The sequence below is a fragment of the Pagrus pagrus genome, assembly GCF_965226575.1.
Source record: "Pagrus pagrus genome assembly, chromosome: 1".
In the NCBI taxonomy this organism is placed as follows: domain Eukaryota; kingdom Metazoa; phylum Chordata; class Actinopteri; order Spariformes; family Sparidae; genus Pagrus; species Pagrus pagrus.
This window is the reverse complement of record NC_140185.1, coordinates 28,474,732-28,494,300: the sequence shown is the minus strand read 5'-3', so window position 1 is coordinate 28,494,300 and position 19,569 is coordinate 28,474,732. Positions and strand designations below refer to the sequence as shown.

The 19,569-nt window shown below is 41.2% G+C and overlaps 1 protein-coding gene across 14 annotated transcripts in view; it reads left to right on the top strand.

Annotated features, from left to right (window-relative positions):
- Positions 1 to 19,569, top strand: part of esrrga (estrogen-related receptor gamma a) — a 123,333-nt gene that overhangs the window by 97,233 nt on the left and 6,531 nt on the right. For all 14 annotated transcript variants that reach the window (XM_084354280.1, XM_084354279.1, XM_084354285.1 and 11 more), the window contains 2 exons: positions 15,264 to 15,370; positions 15,458 to 15,620. In XM_084354280.1, the coding sequence (XP_084210406.1) occupies positions 15,264 to 15,370; positions 15,458 to 15,620 (270 nt within the window). The remainder of the gene's footprint in view (positions 1 to 15,263; positions 15,371 to 15,457; positions 15,621 to 19,569) is intronic.

Sequence of the window (19,569 nt, the reverse complement as noted above, 5' to 3'; positions counted from 1 at the left end):
AAGTGGAGCTCTCTAAATTAACACTGACACACATTATAATACTTCACAACGAGCTCAAAGAGATGCAGAACAGCAGTGTGTGTGCATGTGTGCGTGTGTGTGTGCGTGCGTGTGTGTGTCTGATAGAGGAATGTAAAAGTGTAAAGGCCCAGACTGGTGGTGATGTCACTCTATGGCTCTCCTCATTAAGTCTGGTGCTGTCATCAATCAGCAAAGAGCTTGTTGGGCTTTGGGTCAGAGAGTGGTAAATCAAAGGAGAAACATCTCTCCGCCACCACTCACACAAACACACACATTTTTTTTTCATTTCCAATTGTTAAATCAATGATCTTTATTGGCATGAAACTTCTGAAACAGTACTTCCACTTCATCTTTCAGTCCGTCTCTCCCTCCCAATGCCATTACCATCTGCAGTAAAACGCATGGTCGAGGTAGACTTGTACACATAAACTCATGAAAAAATACACGGAAATACACTTGGACACGAATACAAACACACCAGCAGATTTGCCCCCATTCTGTCGGGTAAGGCTAGCTCACCTTGACAGTCGCAGCATGCTTGGTGCCATCTTAATACACAACACCCAAACATACAGTGCATTCACCAAGACACACATTCAGTGCAGTGTATGGACATGAAAGCATTTAATGTGAATGATTTTTATTTAAAAACTCTTTATAAGCATAATATGCAAAGGTGAACACGTTTAATTTCATGGCAAAAGATTTAAAGAATTTCCAGGGATATTTGCATCCATTTTCTGAAAACAATCACATAAAAGTGTGAATTAAAATTGCTGCAGGTTGACTAAATGTAGTTATGTAGCCAGGAGCATATACTGTAGGGCAAGTAGGAAGTAATTAAATTGAATGTTTAAAGTGAAATTTATGTTTAAGCAATATATTTTGTTCCCATGCTAAAAAATTATTATAAATACACAAGGTAGCTTTTGTAAGATAAGAAAGCACTCAGTCTTTTTCCATATTCTAATAAGACTCAACTCATAAAATATGACTTTATTAGGATCTGATTTATATTTAGAATTAGAATTTGATTTAGTTCATTGCTTTGGTCCATTTCTTCTTTTGTGCTCTCCAGTACATATTTTTCATGCGTGTGTTTCCAGTGGTTGTTATCTCTGGGCTCTGTTGGGCGTGTTTGATTTCCATTTCTGCTCTTCCCTGAGCTACATAACACATTTAGAGGCTGATTTCTTAGTTTCAATATATGTGTTTGCTTCCGTTTGAGTGTGTGTGTGTGTGTGTGTGTGTGTGTGTGTGTGTGTGTGTGTGTGTGTGTGTGTGTGTGTGTGTGTGTGTGTGTGTGTGTGTTTGTGCATTTGTCTGTTTCATTGTCCACATTCATGCATAAGAGACATCTTATTTTCCAGCGCACCACCACCACCATGGTTTCCTCTTGCAGCCCATACAAACAAACATACCCCTGTTTGCAGATGAAAACAAATATTGATGAAATCAAATTAGGAGAAGAATATTTGATATTTGAGCTTAATGTTTGGATTAAGTTGGGCTGTCTCTATTGGATTAAGCCTGTGGGCATTGGAAGCATGTCATCAATATGAGAAAACAGAGGAGGGAAAACATTTCTTTTTTCCGTGCATTGCTTTTCTTCTGTATTATCTACTTTACTTCTTGTGTTCACTTTCTGTCCCTGTGTTTGTGTCAGTCTAGTGCTTTGGGTTTTAATAAGGTGAGACAAATCCATTCGTTTTAATTAGCGATAAAATTAATCTGTTTTTATCTAGGAAACAAGGAAGAATGTTATTAGGATAAAAATCAACAAAGTGTTTTCTAAATTTAACCTAGAATTTAGCCCTCAAACACTGCAATATGAGTTTATTTTACAAAAAAGAACCCACATGTTGTTAAACACAACAAAGAGTGATTCTGTGGATAAGTGCACAGGCATGAATATAGTATAATATGCTGATGTAGTCACTACAGGTCTCCTATGGGATTGGGTCTTTTGAATATCTGCAGTAAGATTTAGAAAAGAGAGACATAAAGCTATAAAATCCTTTTCTTTGTGTGTGTTGTGATGCTGGTTTTGTGAAAGAAGTCATCACGCACAAATGCACCTACATATTCAGTCTCTAAGGGCACGTTCAGTCTGTGTTGACTCTCCTGTCTGTCCGATCTCCTGTGTTTGTTTTGTCATCAGCATGTTGACAGTGTTTCCATGACGATGTGCCTGCGATGACACTCAAACACACACGGCTTTAGGTGCCTGCTTTGAAAACACACGTTGTTTAACACACACACTCAACACAAATATACACACACACACACACACACACACTGGTATTACCTCTATCAGGTCACACCTTGGTGGTGACACTCACCTTATGCCTTGAGAGTGGAGCAACCTGACACATCATACGGACACACACAACTTGCTTCACACATCTTGCTTGCTGTTGCTGTCACCCTGTATCAAAATAAAAAAAATGTAAAAAATGGAAGTGGAGTGGCACGCATAAATAAAATATGATCACGTCAGATTACTTTTACGAATTTCAACGCTGAAACGTGAATGAAATACTTAAAGAATTACACTAATTTAAAAGTGCTGTCTGATGGAAATGTGTTTTTTGTTTCTGACCATCCTCGCATTACAACCTCTCATTAAACTTAATTTTAATAATTTTGATTCTAATTTCTAAAAAAAAGTAATGAAAGTTGTCCTGTAGATGGATGTAAAAGTGAGAAAAAACACAAATATTGAAGTCGTGAGATTTGTACTCAGCAGCCCATTGCTGTTTTTCTTATTAGTTTGATTACATTAGCAAATCAAATTCATTTGTCTATCAGCCTTTGAGACACAGCCTGCAATCTGAGTACACTGACTAATCTGCATCAAATAATGTCTGTCACACACACACACACAAAACACACACACAAGAGAGAGGCCGCATACATAAGCATGCATACACAAACACATACATCGTAAGCACATGTGAACACACAGAAATACATTTCTAAATACACATGCACCCACTTCTAAAGAAGCTCTAATACACAGTGAATGTGCACGAATGCACACACACGCAGACGTGCACAGTTTTATAATATGTGACATCAGATGAGCAGTAACAAATAAATCAGCGCACCATCTGAGCCCATCATCATCTAAGTCATCACTAGCAAACAGTCAGCTTTTACCACTTTCAATTTGCTTTTGTGTGTGTGTGTGTGTGTGTCTGAGACAGAGAGAGAGAGAGATGATGTGATGTGATATGATATGATATGCTGGCGGGGCATAAAGATAGATGATCATAATTACGCACAGGCCAAACTCCATTTCAAATCATCATCATCCTATTCTATCTGTTGGAGCACACATGTACACACACACACACACACACACACACACACACACACACAGACCAAAAGCAATATAAAGAGTTCACACACACATACAGGGATTCACAGACATCCACACCCACATATCACACACCTATGCATGCAGCAAATCTAGTGGAAGGAGGGACAGGCTTGTCATGGTATCACATTATTTCTGTCGGTTCATGCAAAGTTCACAGACAGGCATGAAATAGTTATTCTCTCTCTCTCTCCACATATTCTCTGTATCTATGTTTCCTCACTGTTTCTGTCTGTATCGTCCTTTTTTTTCCCTTTATCTTTTTCTTTTCTTTTTTTTCTTGTTAACTCTGCCCAGTCTCTTTTTCCTCCCTACCATTGTTTCTTCATTTCTTCATCTCTCCCTTTCATTGTTCCTCACCTCCTTCTCCTTCTCTCTTCTCTTTCTTCCCGCCTCATGCTTCTCCTGTGTTTCTTGTTTATTCCTCACTCCTGCTTTGTTTATCTCTCCCTCTTTCACGTGTCTCTCCTGCCTGATGCTCCTCCTGCCATCCTGTTTCCTCTTCCACCTCCCCCCTTTTTTTCTAGCTCCCTCTATTTCTCTGTCTTTCTCTCTCTCTTCCTCTCCCATCCTCCATCCATCGTTCTTAAATAACAGTCCAGAGGATTCATCCTTTCCATCAGGGAATAAGCAGGTGGGAAAATAGGATTGGAGCGTGCCTGTCGCCAGCTGGGGACGACTTATGGTCTGTGCGCACAACACACACATAGAGGCAAATTTTATATATATATTGTAGAGGAAAAAACCCACAAAGACATCTCAGCACATACAGAGGAAAACGCCTGCTGATAAGCAACAGTTGGGGACTGCACTTTACCTGTATGTGGTCCAACAGTGTTGAAAGGGAATATGAAGTAAGTATTTGTTTAATTGTTAAATTAATTGCAACAATCCATTAGCTTGTTGTTCTTTTTGTCTAATTTAAGGTACCTAAATCTCATATACACCTCAAAATGCTGGCAATACATTAATCACGCTGGAGCGCCTCGGTAGCCAAGTGGTTACAACACATGCATCAAAACTGCAATTTTGCCAGTTTGATTCCAGCTGGCGGCTGTTTGTTGCATTTCATACCTCTCTCTACCCCAATTTCTTGTCTGCCTTCTCTACTATCACTGTCCAATAAAGACAAAAATGCCAAAAAATTAATCAATTAATTAACCTCTTAGTGCGTACGAAGCAACTTTCAGAGGTAGCATAATAATATATTACTTGGAGTTTTGGTGCACACACACATAGCCTGTCTTCACGCACATGGTTGGAGTGTACGTTGCTATAGTAGCTACCTACGGCTAAAGTTTTTAAAGAGGGTACACTGGATATATGGGATGAATAATTATCAACTACAAGAGTGCTAGGCATACATTTTCTTTGTGCTCAGTCTGAACACACTTTTAGGGATACTGTTCCTCCAGCACAGAAACTCCAACAAGATGCCATGATCAGAACTATAACCACCACTCCTCAAGGCAATCAGCCTTTCTTAAAGCAGATATTTTGACATAATATATTACTGCAGTGTTAGGCCGTGTGTCATGCCACGCTCTTCATATCCATTTGAAGATATTTCCCTGCTTTTGGGACTGCCTGAGCACTTTTTCAATAATGCACGTTGTATAGCGTGCATGCGTTCATACACAACACTCCATCCTCATACCACTGTGTCACTTCCCACCTGGTATGTGGCAGAGGACCGTGTCTGTGGTCTCAGCACCTCACTCTGTACACACACACACACACACACACACACACACACACACACACACACAGCAGTAATAATGTGTGTGTTTTTTTGTCTATTTAATCTTGATGGGATGTTTCATCTGCAGGCTGCTATCACAGCTGGCTGCCTTATTGTCTGGGTCAGACTGATGGGTATGTGTGCCACTGTGTGCGTGCGTGTGTGTGTGTGCGTGTGTGTTGGCCTCTGTGTGTGTCCTCACCCATATGCATTTTCAGTTTGTGTTCCAATATTAATCTGTGTGCACATTATATAGCTACAACTGTTTGTTTGCCTGTACGAGAGCAGACACGTTTCACATATATCCAAACACTGCATACCTATATGAACAACATGTACATTATGCGAGTGTGTGTGTTGTGCATGTGTGTGTGCTGTCCATCAAGCCACACACACAGCCGTACCAAACCATTGGCTTGGTTGCTGATGATGACATATGAGTTCCTGGCCTTGGTAATGGCTGTTAAATCTCATAATTACACGCTTCTTTATTGCAATGCATAATGACCCCGCAGCACTATTGGACAATTAATTAAGATTTTCAGCCCAGGCTTTTTCAGGCCCAGATGAGGAGGTGGAATGAGGTCTAATGTTCTTGTCTTCGAGCTAGGACATTAAGGCATGATGCTGTAGGAGAGAAGGCTGTCTCCCTGTGTGCATTCGTTTTCATCTCTGTCTTTTCTTCAGTCTGTGTATGTGTATGTGTGTCTCTCTCTCCTCATTGCTCCATTGTTGAGCCCTTCCTCTCAATGCTTGTCCTGGATGATGATATTGGAGACCATATCTCTAATCTGTGAATGGTAAATTAATCCCTGTGGAGTTACTGCGGTCCTCTCTCTATGGGAAGCTACGGGGGATTAGGAAGATAGAATCAACACGGCCTCATAATCTCATATACAGACACCGGGCCTGGACAGGGACCATTGGGTTTTGTTTTAAAAGCCACAATCAGCAAGTTTGTATTCAAACAGTAATGGTGCTATAGCAAAAATTTTACCTCTTTTGAACTGTAGTATTCTTATTTGTCATTTTTATACATTGGTACCCATTTGACAACGAATAATTTCATGTAATCATCTTTGAAAACAGAAAATGTCTCCTGCCCAGTGGTTTAAACAGCAGCTCAGCCAATTTGCTGATGCTTGGACTATGGATTTTGTCTTTTCAGGAGAAGATGTTATGGCAGGATATTGTTCTGAAAAGTTAATCCACCAAGAGATCAATAGACTGTCACAACCCAGTTAATTGAACAAGCTGGGAAAATGAATTAATTACAGTCAAGATAGATAGATAGATAGATAGATAGATAGATCAAACTATGCTGATAAAAAGTGTTGCCAACTAACAAAGCTAAAACTGTGGCTGCATACTTGGCAATAACATATGACTGGATAACGCTGATGGCTTGTGAGGGAGTCACTCTTTGTCTGTCTCATGGAGTCTCTACAGACATGGGGTGACTTTCCCTGGGGTTTGAATTTTGATGTAACGTCCAATCAGTGTCTTAGTGTGTTTCCTAATGACACTTTCGGGTTAGCGATAAAAGAACGTCATCAAAATAAAACTTAAAACTATAAGTCAGACACACAAAGATTCACATTATGTCCTTTTTATTCTTTAACTCACATTTTTAAATTTTTCAGCTCAATGTCTTCTGGTCCGTCAGCTATCTGTCTGTGAGACAGAAAGAGAGACAGAGTTGGTTCATAAGCTTCTCAGTTTTGTGCACACATGGTTAATTCCCCTGACAGATATGTGCACACATGCTCACACACACACACTGTGGTCATTCCTGCCTGCATCAGCATTGTATCAAAGGAGGGAGAGACAGGATGCAGAGTTAGAGGAGGAGTGGAAGGGGTTGGATTGAGCAAGAGAAAATGAAAAAACGAAAAAAAAGGAAGATATAGAAAAATTATGTTGGAAAAAAGAAATTGTGTAAAAAATTCCACAGTGTTTTTTTCACCAAGACAGTGTCGTACAGAGCAGACTACTGTCACTTGAGTAGTACTCTCGACTATGTAGTCATGAAGATGTGGCCCCAAAGGAGCTCACTGTGGCACATGCCCACACACACACACACACACACACACACATTCACCCACACGCTCCTTGACACGGCCCTAGTGGAGCTAGAAGTGGGTAATTAAAATGTAAATATTGATATTTTATTATTTGAAATGCCTTCACTGCAATGCTCTTAATGTCACTCCATCTGTCGTCTCCACAGAGACGTGGGGTTGCCCTCTACGACCGGCTGCCCCCACCCAAGCAACCCCCGCCAGGGCTACAGCTATTACACTCGACAACCATCTCCTTGTTGCCGCGTCTCCATTTTGAGTCTAATTAAGTGTTAAATATTAGCACCCGCAACCACAGAGGCAGCACGCGCCACACATGTGCACACAGAGGATACAGCACACAACCCTTCTCTCCACCTCTGCCTCTCTCCCTGACTCTTTCTTTCACACACACACATAGACACACGCACAATGCACTCATCTCCACTACAGCAATGGGAAGATTTTAAGTGTTAATCTTGCAGTGCTGCTGATGGTGTCTAATGTATGCAATTAACAGTCAGCCAGGGCTGAGGGTTTGGTAATTAGCTGGCTGTTCACACTGATTAGAGGCTACTGCAACCCTATGACTGCTCTACTCTCCCCGAGGCCGCCCGGAGAAAAAGGGGGAATGTGGGGGAAGGAGAGGGGGAGGGTGTAAGGGGAGAGAAAGAGAGAAAAGATATTTTAGCCAACAATATGAGAGGGGATGAAGGTGAAGGTGATGATGCGTATTTGTGTGCAGTACTGCTCTCAAATGCAGACGCTGTACAGTCAACCAGGCAGTTATTTTAACAATAAACTAAGATTAACCAGCACCTAACCCTTATCTTAGTCTGTTCTCAACAAGACTGTTTTAGATTTAAAATTAAATAAACAATAAGTATTGGTCCAGTCCGATACATCGATATTTTCCAACTGATTTCAACCGACAATTACAGCCACCTAATAACAGAGAACATCAAGTCAAATCATTGTACCAACTGTTATTGTGATGGCCCTCTGGCAGATACATGCATAGAGTACTGGGAAACATAAGGAAACTACTTTTTCAACAGTTCACGTTACATGCGCATTAAAGCCTAAACTAAAGCCCCTATCAGCTGATACAGATGATGCAGCAATATTATTGTGCATCCCTAAAAATAATTTGTGTCTGGTTTTTAAAACATTCAGTTGAAGTTACATTAAGAAGGTTAGGGTTCTTAGTTCTTTTTGATGTTTCTTTTCTATTACAGCAAAGTAGTGTGACTTGACTTTTCTTTGCAAACTTGGGTGGGTAATACAAACAACAGGATATTAAGTGATGGAAACACCTCCACAGCCTTCAGAGGCTTACTGGTCAGATCATGAGAATTTGCCCCCAGTTTATTTGGTTTAAAATACAGCAATGGTTACTCAGGATGTCAGGTAACATTACCACTTATTCAGTGGCCTCACACTCTTCAATCTTTATAGACCCTCTGCAGTTATAAGTGACTGCAGACAAATACACATGTATGTATTTGGCCGTAAATGGGTGTGTGTCCTGTGTGTTAGTGTGTCTTTAAGCCCCTCTAAATTAGCTGGTTCTCTGGGTAGATTTGTTTCCATTTCGTTGCGCATCTCTGTGTAATTGGGTCAGCTGGTGGATGTGTGTGCGTGTGTGTGCATGTGTGTGTGACAGCATTTGCCAACGTGCTTGTCGTGTGCGTATCTCTTGTGTGTGTGTGTTGTTTCAGCTTGGCCAAAGCCATCACAGGGGGTCCGTGTTCATTTGGGCCGGCGTCTGGCCGTATGGTACAAAACAGTTTGAGATGTGCATACACACACACACACACTCAAAAAGCATCACAAGGGAGCACTTGCGTTGCACAGCATGCAACAATGTGCACACTAACACAAATTTAAACACAAACACGTACAGAAAGTGGTTGGAGAGAGCACTGGAGCTGCCTAACACAGTGTGCATACAGAACAAACACACACACACACACACACACACACACACATGCAGGGCAGCGATGTGCTGGTAACTGTTGGAAACTTCACGTGTCCTAATGCAATCTCTATCTCAGTGGGCCAGTAGACTTAAATCTGTCCCCTGCAGAACACAATACGTGTACATGCTGCACATGGACAATCCACTGTTCTCCCCGCACCTACAATAAACAACAAGGTGATCATAAAGCAGTTTACATCACAGTTATCAGTACCTCTTTTAAAACGCCTAACAAAGAGATTTGGTAGACTACATCAAAATGGATGGCGTCTATTAATGAAAGATAAGATAAGATAACATTTTGCCTTTCCTTCATCTATCAACAATGATAGATTGCTGTTTCACCTACAAGTCCTACAAGTTTTTAAAGAAATTGATCTACTTCTCTTTTTCTGACAATTTTAATATGGTGTCTATTAGATGTCTACTACACTGTTACATTGTTGTAACCTTGTTGGTTACCACATCATCTGAAACATTAGCACACCATGAGCAATTGACTCATTTGCCACACTTAAACTACACGTCCAGCTCCCATAACTGTGCTAAGTGTGAATTCAGTTTTGCTGTATTGTGTTACATTTCTGTGACAATGTGTGAACCTCATTCTTGCAGCTTCAAAACCGATAACTCTTGATAAGTGTGTGAACCTTTGCTGTTAAATTGTTGAGACAGACACAGTGTCAACTGTAACCAAGTAAGCAGGTGCTCCAAGAGTGCAAGACCTGCTACAAGTGTGCAGATGGACCATCCACCATATGTATTCTGTAATATTTGTAAGATGTTTTAATTCAGCTTTACACAAACAGTAAAAGAAAATACATTTTGAATATTTTTGATTAAAAGCAAAGATTAAAATTCATGTTTAAATAAATTTAACTGGTGTACAATGAGATAGATACAATGCCCGACAGACTGCCCAAATACTATTTGCCCTTTTTGTCCAAGCTCCAGCCTCACACTGGGGGTTTAGTTGGTCGTTGGCTCATTCAGATCAAATGTTGTCCAGCAACACTGAGTTGACCTGCTTCTCCGCTGGCATCACCCTCGCCATGTTCACACACATTCACCAGGAGACACACTCTCAGTTGTGATCAAAACAAAATTATATTGAGCCAATACAACAAAAAAAATGGTGTTGTTAATGAGAACACCTTTTTGAAATCATTTGTGTGTTTCCAAAAATTGCTTTTAGCTTCAGATACATAACAAGACCCACCGTAGATACCAGGAAATAAAAGACATTGAGGATTTAACATGTTTATATTGAGAAATACATGTTTATATTTTCTATGGAGTAAAAGACATGACATGGCCATGTTGAAATCACGATTGTGGCATTGGTAAAACCGAGACATTTAATTTGCAGCACAAAGGTGAGCCCTCACAATGTGACTCCCTAAATCAAATCATTTTAAATTATAACATTCAGTGAGGCATAACATACGTATCATGTAATTATCACAGATATGATTTACTTCCACTTCATCAGTCCTTCTTAAAACACATTTTCAAGCTTTTCTAAAATAAGATCCCCATATGCAGTGTGCCAATAGTCCTGTTTTCCACTACAGTGACAGATATAACTGGTTGTGTGTTAATAACTGGGACAAAATCAGTATTTTCACAGCTTTCACATGAATACAAACACAAACAGTAACCTTTTTTGATGCATCAGTTATTGCAGATGTACAGGCACTTTCATACAAATGCACACAGACTCACAGTGCACACACAAATAGCTCCACAAATACCACAAAGTGTACACACACAAGTGCGCAGGTACTCATAAGCATCTCACTGGTTCCCATTTGCCCTGTAACCACAAGAAAACAAATATAGGCCTCCTGGATATGTGTGTTCGTGTGTGTCTGTGTAGCAACTGGGGCATGAGAGAGGGCTATCCTATGTGTGTGTGTGTATGTCTGTGCCAGACTGTTGTGCGGTCTCGGGTGTAAACGTGCAGTCAGGACTCATTTGGCAGACAAACAGGCCGCAGGGTGGCTGGGGAATCGACGTGTGTTTGTGTGTGTGTTTGTGTTTCTGTGTGTGTGTGTCTGATAGAGCAAAGGGAAGAGAAAAAAGAAAGAGAGCATGAGAGCAAGCAGCAGAGGTTAAGTCTGCATGAGTGCACTGCAGCCTCTTTCTGTCAGACCAATGTATGGCACATGCACACACACACATACCTATACACACTCGCTTGCTCTCTGTACCTTCATAGAAACAATAGAGTGTCCTAATATTTAAGCAGACAATCCTAAAATAAAACATGAAAACAAATACATAATTTGGGTCGTTACTTTGACCTGATGCATCCCTTGGCTCACCCCACTCCTTATGATCACATGCAAACAAAATTAAAATCCAACCTCTTCACCTAAAAATTAAGGTTATTTATATATATTAGTAGATAGTGTAGATGTTGCCCTAATTATTTTCACCGGCAAAGGATCCGGTCCAGGAAGAGCTACATTCTTATGTGGAGAGATGATGATGTATGATGCATACAAAATGCAAAACTTTGACACAAGATTAACTTCTGTTTTTTATGTAAACATAAATGTTAATCGTTAATACTGCTTCAGTTTCCATGGGCAGATATTGTAGGAGGAGAAAAAGGACAACATTGAGCTTATTTTTTATATGAACATTTTGCTCTCCGTAGATTTGTTTATTACACTGTTTTCTCATTACCTGATCAGAAGATTAAAATCCACAGCATCATATTCATTTAAGTTGGTTTCGCTGTACCAGGATACTTTTAAGGAGACATACAGTCACATCATAGAAAAAGGACCACACAGAAGAGGAGAGGCAGCAGAGCCTCTCTCTTAATGCAACTGGCCAGTGTTTGGTTTATTCATTCTGGGCTCCTGCAGAAGCATGGTGGTGCAACATGGCTTACTCTGTCTAAGAGGACCTGCTTCCCCTGTAGATTTTAAGGCTCAGTCTAAAGTAACCAAAACATGATTCTTATTTCCAGGTGATTATACACTAATGAAAACATGTATGAAGTACGAATATTATATTACATTTCTACCAATGCTGATGTTTGTGTTAATATATTTAAGCAAAGCTTTGAACTTTATTTTCATTACACATTACTGTACAGTCAGCTCAGACCACCATCACCACAGGCTGTACAACATCTACACACACACAAACGCACTCATATTCCCACACATAGTGCGAGATGGCTTATCAACAATGGGCAGAAAGGAAATGTAATTAGAGCCAAATAAGGAACCTTCTTTTGTCAAGTGAAATCACAGGTATGAAAGAAAGGTCTCCACCCCTCCCACCTCCACCACCATCTCCCTTCCAACGCCTCTCCCCCTTTTACTTTCTTCCCTCCTCCATCCCACTCTTTCTCGTGCTCTCTCTCTCTCCATCAATACCTCTCTCTCTCCATCATCAGCACTAAATTCCCATTGATGTTTCTTTTCTTCTGCTGTATCGATCGCTTCATGAGAAGGAGGGGAGGAAGGGAGGAAGGGAAGAAGGGAGAGATGGCGTTATCTGTTAATTAATTTGTCCTGAAGCTGGCCGCCTATTAATCAGACAGATAAGAGGCATTGGATGGCTGAACAGCGCAGACAGGCTGGTGAGGAGGGGAGGGGAGGGGGTCGGGGAGGCACACACATACACAAACACACAGAAATACACACAGATGGAGACGCACATGCAGAGGCACGTGGAAACATATGTATGGGAATGTATGCAAACAAACATGCTGATGAAACAACACATGTCAGCACACTCTTGGTGCAGTTACGTGTAGTTGTGTCGTAGTTCAGATGCACAATACAAGTATACACATGAAGCACACAACATGCTTTTACACACCACACTCACCTACACAGACTCACCCTGCACACACGCAAACCACATCCTGATAAAAATCATTGATGTACCTCAATAAGAAAAGCTGCACTTTCAGCTCAATAAATTAATCACACAGGTTTTAATTATTGGTGTTACGTGTGTGTGTGTGTGTGTGTGTGTGTGTGTGTGTGTGTGTGTGTGTGTGTGTGTGTGTGTGTGTTTTAACATGTGTGCATGTAATTAGGAGGGAGATGGTTGTTGATGAGAGATACGTGCGAACCCCAATCAAACATACAGCTCGTCATGCAAACATGGATGATGATGTTGACACTTTTTTACCTTGTGTGTATTTGCGCCCACTTCTTGAGCCGTGCGTGCCCCCCAGATCAAATTCCACTAAAGGGATGTGCGTGAATTAATTGAACTCTCCACACTGCTCCCCATGCCAGAGCGCTGAAAACACACACACATGCAGGAACAAGTTAAACACACAACCAGTGACACCATTAAATGATATTAACCCCTCACTCATGTATTCTTCTCTTCACTTGACCCCAGGGTTTGAACGGATTCAATAAGTGTGTGTGTTAATTTTAGCAATGCCTGGGCCTATTTCCCCTGCCCACAATGAGTGGTGAAGTCCTGAAGACCCCCTAAAGACATGTGAGATGTGTGTGTGTGTGTGTGTGTGCATGAAGACCCCCTTAAGAAATTCACCTCTAATCCCTTCTGATGATTTCATTAAGTAGAAGAAGACACTGCCAGTTGGCAACGATACTGCTCCCTTCACTGTGGTGTATGTGTGTGTATGTGTGTGTGCAACAGTGTCTATCTACTGTATATATACAGTGTGTGTGTTTGTGTGTATGTGTGTGTGTGTGTGTGTGTGGTGGAGCTGTTGTACAGTTGTAGATAGGATGAATTAGAGCACATTACAAACAACAATAGCCTGCAACCTGGACATAATGAGACGCCTGCCATTACCCATCAACACACTGTGAGATAAGAGCCCCAAACGCACAGGCATACACACACAAACACACACACACTGTCACACACCTACCATCTCAAGAGGAGGCACACTGCAGCAGATGTTGTTGAAGAAATATCTTCCTTCTCATCTGCCTGCTTTTCCTGGCAGGATGCTCCTCTCAAACACACACAAACACACACACGCACACACACTGGAGGGCTGCGGTGAGGTCTGACAGGTGTGCTCACATGGGCCACTGTCTTTGCCTTTGCCTATGAAAGCTTGCACACACACAAAGACACACATAGGCAGGTGTGAATGGACAGGTGTGTGAGGAGAGGACAGCTGTGAGGAAAGGTGTGAGTGGGCAGGTGTTCCATTAAAGAGATAGACAGGCAGAAAGAGGAAGACAACAAGCCAGTGTCTGCTGCACTTAAGTGAGGATGTCTTCAAAATACAGTAAAAAAGAATAAAAAATGGAAGCGAAAAAATATGACAAACAAAATGAAAGTAGAAAAAAAGTATACATTGACACCAAACAATCAGAAGCAAAGCAAAACTGGGAAACAGAGAGAGATTCAAACATGCAGGATATCCAGACTGAGAAGTATCAAGATGGATGGGGAAACAAAGTGAAGCCAGAATCAGGCACACAGATGGTCAGTCGTAGACAGACACTGACAGATAAAAAAAAGCCATGGATTGCGATTGGAGAGACGGACAGATATAGACGTAGGCAAATAGAAGGACATGGATTGACACCGGAGAAAGCAGGAGTTTTGAGGCCATGGCGGCAATTAGTGTGTGTGTTTGAGCGGTGCAGCAGCGATGGCCAGCATTGATCCATGGAGGTTGTGTCAGGGGGAGATAAGGCCTGCCTTTCCCCAGAGAACAGCCCTGGGCACAGGGGAGAGAGGAAGAGGAGGAGGAGGAAGAAGAGGAGGAGGAGGACTCTGGTCAACTGGATGGATGGAGGGTGGGCAGGGAGGGAAGGGAGGAGTGCTGATCTTGACCCTCTCACTTCAAAACAAGCTTCATTCTCTCCTTTTGATTCTCTTTGTTCCTCCTTAGTTCCACTTTTCAATGCTGATTTACTAAAAACGATAAAAGCACTTCACAAAAACAGGCCAGCCCATATTTTTCCTTATTTCTCCAAATTCAAAATATTTAATGAGATCTTCTGCTTTTTCTTTCTGCACAGCAGCGGACTGTTTCTGGGTGAACATTTTAATTTAACAGTCCTCTCTTTTCCCTTCCTTCTCTGTGTCACTCTTCCCCAGGTTTCTCTACGCTGTCCTTGGCAGACCAGATGAGTCTACTGCAGAGTGCATGGATGGAGATCCTGATCCTACGTGTTGTGTACCGCTCGCTGTCATTTGAAGACAAGGTTAGTGTCTTTACCTTTATGTCTGTTTCTTTCTCTCATGAAATGTATAGATTGACTTTAATCTGCAACCTCTGTGTTTTTCTTCAGTTGGTGTACGCTGAGGACTACATCATGGACGAGGACCAGTCAAAGCTAGCTGGACTCCTGGACCTGAACAACGCCATCCTTCAGCTGGTCAAGAAATACAAAACTATGAAACTAGAGAAGGAGGAATTTGTCACTCTCAAGGCCATCGCTTTGGCTAACTCAGGTATGAAATCTTTCAATCTCAGCTGATGTTTGTCTCTCTGTGTGTTTGTGAGCACCTGTCTGGTGGAGAAAGGGTTAATCCCGGGAATCTCCAGTCTCATGGGACTCATTTAAACTGAACCATCAAAGGACTCATTTCAATACTCTGCATCCAAACAGACACACACACACACACACACACAGATGCAACTGCGACATACGACGCATGCTTTCACTCTCAAACATTTTTTCAAACCTCCAACTTTCAGTGTTGAAGCCACACACAGTTGTCGCATCATACTTTTAATAGTCTCACATGCCTACAGTCATTTTACAAATGAATATACACACAAAGGCACCGCACAAGCATACACACAACCTGAAACCCACCTCCCACCCCCCAAAACAAAGTGGCAATCCCTTTTACAATTAGCATAGTCGTCTCTTCAGATGCCTGTTAAATAAGGTGAAATCATTAGAACCCAAAGTCTGTCGATAAAGCCCCCTCTCTGATGTGTCCAGCTGCATCGACAGCTGACTGACACAGGCGCGCATGAACACATTCCCTCTCTCACACACACACACACGCACACACACACGCCTTCTTCCTCCCATGACCCGTCTTTTGAACTTTGTCTTGGAAGCAGGCCAGCTCTTCAGTACTCTTTAATTACAAGGGGGGAGCTGTCAATACAATGTGTTTAAATGGGAGAATGCAACGGGAGAGCTTTGAATAGGGAGGGAGGGGCCTTTTGTTCTGACTCTGCTGCCGTCAACACGCACACACCGACACGTTCACACTCTTTTTCTCAAACTTCATCTCTCTGATACATACGTAAACACATATAATAATATATATAAGAAATAAGATGACTGTGTACTTAAATATGAGCCATTGGAAGATGTTTGCTCACACACATACTGACATACTGTCATGCACATACAGAAAATATTGACATGTTTTCCTGTGAGGCTATATGTGACAATCAATCTCTGGGCTCGGCTGTTTATGTGTGTGTGTGTGTGTGTGTGTGTGTCTGCATGTCTGTTGCTCTATAAATGTGGCAGACTGAAAGTTGAGAAAGCTGGCTGTTATGATGAACTAATTGCAAACAGGTGTGACATAGTCCTTGTTGCCTCTAAGATTCCCATCGGCCTGGACTGGTTGATATGTCTGGAGAGGAAGAGCCATTTAAACTTTGGTGCATCAGATTTCAAAACCATAAATGAGCAATAATGTCCAAAGTCACAAGAAAACTGAAAGGTTCATGTGCACAGATGTGTGAGGTGCACACGTACAATCTTTTGCAATTCTAAATAACATGTTCAACTATTATTGTTACTGTGCTTCTGGGCAGTCACACAGTGTAGACTAGACAGCCAAACATGACACCGATGCAAACTTTTTTTACAGTTCACATGGGAAGACAATATGATGTTAATTTTTAACAAATCCCCCGCTATGCCCGCTACAGAATATGAACTGGCAGAATGGCAGGATTCAGAGAAAACCATTAAAACTCAAGTGGTCTCTCAAATTGCTCCTTTTAATGACTGCCACAGTCTCAGATGTGAGTCATACTGATTTTGAACTCCCCATGGGAAGAATGAACATGTAAGAGTCCATTCTTGCTCAAAAGCCCTGTTTTCGCTCTCAATTTTCTCCAACTGCTGTCTCTCCTCTCGTCTCGTCTCACGCCTGTGTGCCTATCTGCTTGAGTTGAATAACGATGCTTTACGCAATACACAGATTTGATTGAGTAGCATCATTTCGGTCATTTGTATTTCATGCACTTAGTCTGTGAGATTCCTGGGCTAGAAAAGTTGCACCAGGTAAAATACAAAAGCACAGTGAAAATGTAATAATTCAAGGGGCACTGGTAGCTCAGTTGGTAGAGCGTGCGCTCCATGTACAGATGCTTTGGGGATGGAGAGGGATGGCAGGTTAACAAGGGGGATGCATTTTGGTCATTTTGCTAACAAGGGGGATGGAGTTCCCCCTCAGATTGCCCTCTGATGATTGCAATTTGCAGTCCAGTGGAATATTAAGTATGTATAAACTACATGTTATGAAGTTCTTTTTAAAAATGTGAAATTATTGGTTATTTTCTTAGGTTTTAATAATATTGAGTAACATGTCAGGAATGTCATATTGTATAGAAGTAAAATATGCAAATACATTCAGAGAGTAATTATCCATCAAAAGTTTAGCTCACTATTGAGAAAATTCACATTTGAAATAGTCTTTAGTCTTTTAACTGATTGAAATCCAAACAGCTGACGTCCAAATAAGAACTTTGTATCATTGCCCAGACTCCCTAACTGCTCTTCAAGACAACAGAATGCTAGCATTAGCATTTTGAAGGGCACTGACACTAATTAATTCACAGGATGCTAATCGTCTGCATTAATGAAGCCAAGCCTTAAGAAATGTTAGCAAACGTGCCTCACATGTAAAGACGGCTAAACTAGCCATGGGAAACAGCAGGCACGTGTGTGTGTGTGTGTGTGTGTGTGTGTGTGTGTGTGTGTGTGTCTGTGCATTCATTTACGTACGTGTGTGTGTGTGTGTGTGTGTGTGTGTGTGTGTGCATTGTGAGTTCCATGTTAACACATGTGTTTTAACAGCCTTTTGTGCTCGTGCTCATTAACGTCTGCTGTTTTACTTGAGAGTGTACTGCGGGTCACAGCACAGGCAGCGGCCATGTCTAGCAGCTTAAATACTAAACGCACGATATTAATCAAAAACAATGTGAAACTCATTAAACTTCATTTTAACTTATGGTTAATTGCAGGCTGTACTCCAGCTAACCACGTATTAGAAATCCAAGAATAGGAAAAAGAGCAGGAGGAGATAATTTGTTAATTTGTGACTGACAGTATTACTCAATTTGTACATTCAGTTTATGTTTGTTATGTTTTAATTTAATATTATGTCTTCATTTGACCCCCTCCCCTGCCTCAGAATATTGTGGAGCACCCACTTTTATTTTAACTGGGAAAAAGTAACGGAAATTGAGAGCCGACAGAAGCTGAGTTTTCTATTGATCCCTATAGAATCCAACCCTCTGACTGGTCTGGTCCTGCATACTGATACATGCATTACACTCTATAGATCCAACAATGTGTATTTGATTTTGTTTGTGTATGTGAAAGTGTGCACCTCTACGTGTTTATGTGTGGATGTGGTCACACATTTTGTCCGTGGGGTGTCATTTTTATGTTTCATTGACCATGTTAAGTTCATACTTTCCTTGCCAAGGTTTGTCAGTGTGTACATGTGCTTGTGTCCATCTTCAGTGTGGATGGTATATATAAAATGTTTTAATTGAATTCACCAGTTACATTTAACAAAAATTCAAATGCTCAGAAATGTATATGAATGATTATTTTCTTTGTCAGTTTTATTCTTGACAAATTAATTTGATGATTGGTCTATGAAATGTCAGGAAACAGAGTATTTTTTAGAGCTACATGCAGTTCGTATAGAGCAAATACATCAGCTTGTGTCTTCACACTTTGTGTGCACATGGGAGTATTTGTCCAAACATGAAATACCTTAACATTTTTTATGTGTACACATCCACTCATAGGTCTCATCTGGTTTGTGTGTGTCTTTAGTGTGTGTGTTGGGGTGTGGTGGCCTATCAATAGTTGCCTTGTGATTATTATTTAACATGCATGTAGTCATTGATCGCAGACATTGATCGGAGGTTGGGAGCTAAAGGCCAGCTCACATTAAGACTTTGCCTCCCTAAGGGGCAATATGGAGCATTATCATTGAGGGACATTCTCAGCCTTTTACTGCCACATATGCTGAAACACACCTTACATGCCAGCTCAAAGAGAGATTACAGGTGTGTGTGGACAAATTCTTATGCGCGCACACACACACAAACACTAGCATAGACTCTCAGGTGTTTCTTTGTCTCTCCATCATTCTACGAGTCCATCTCTTTTTTCTCCACCCA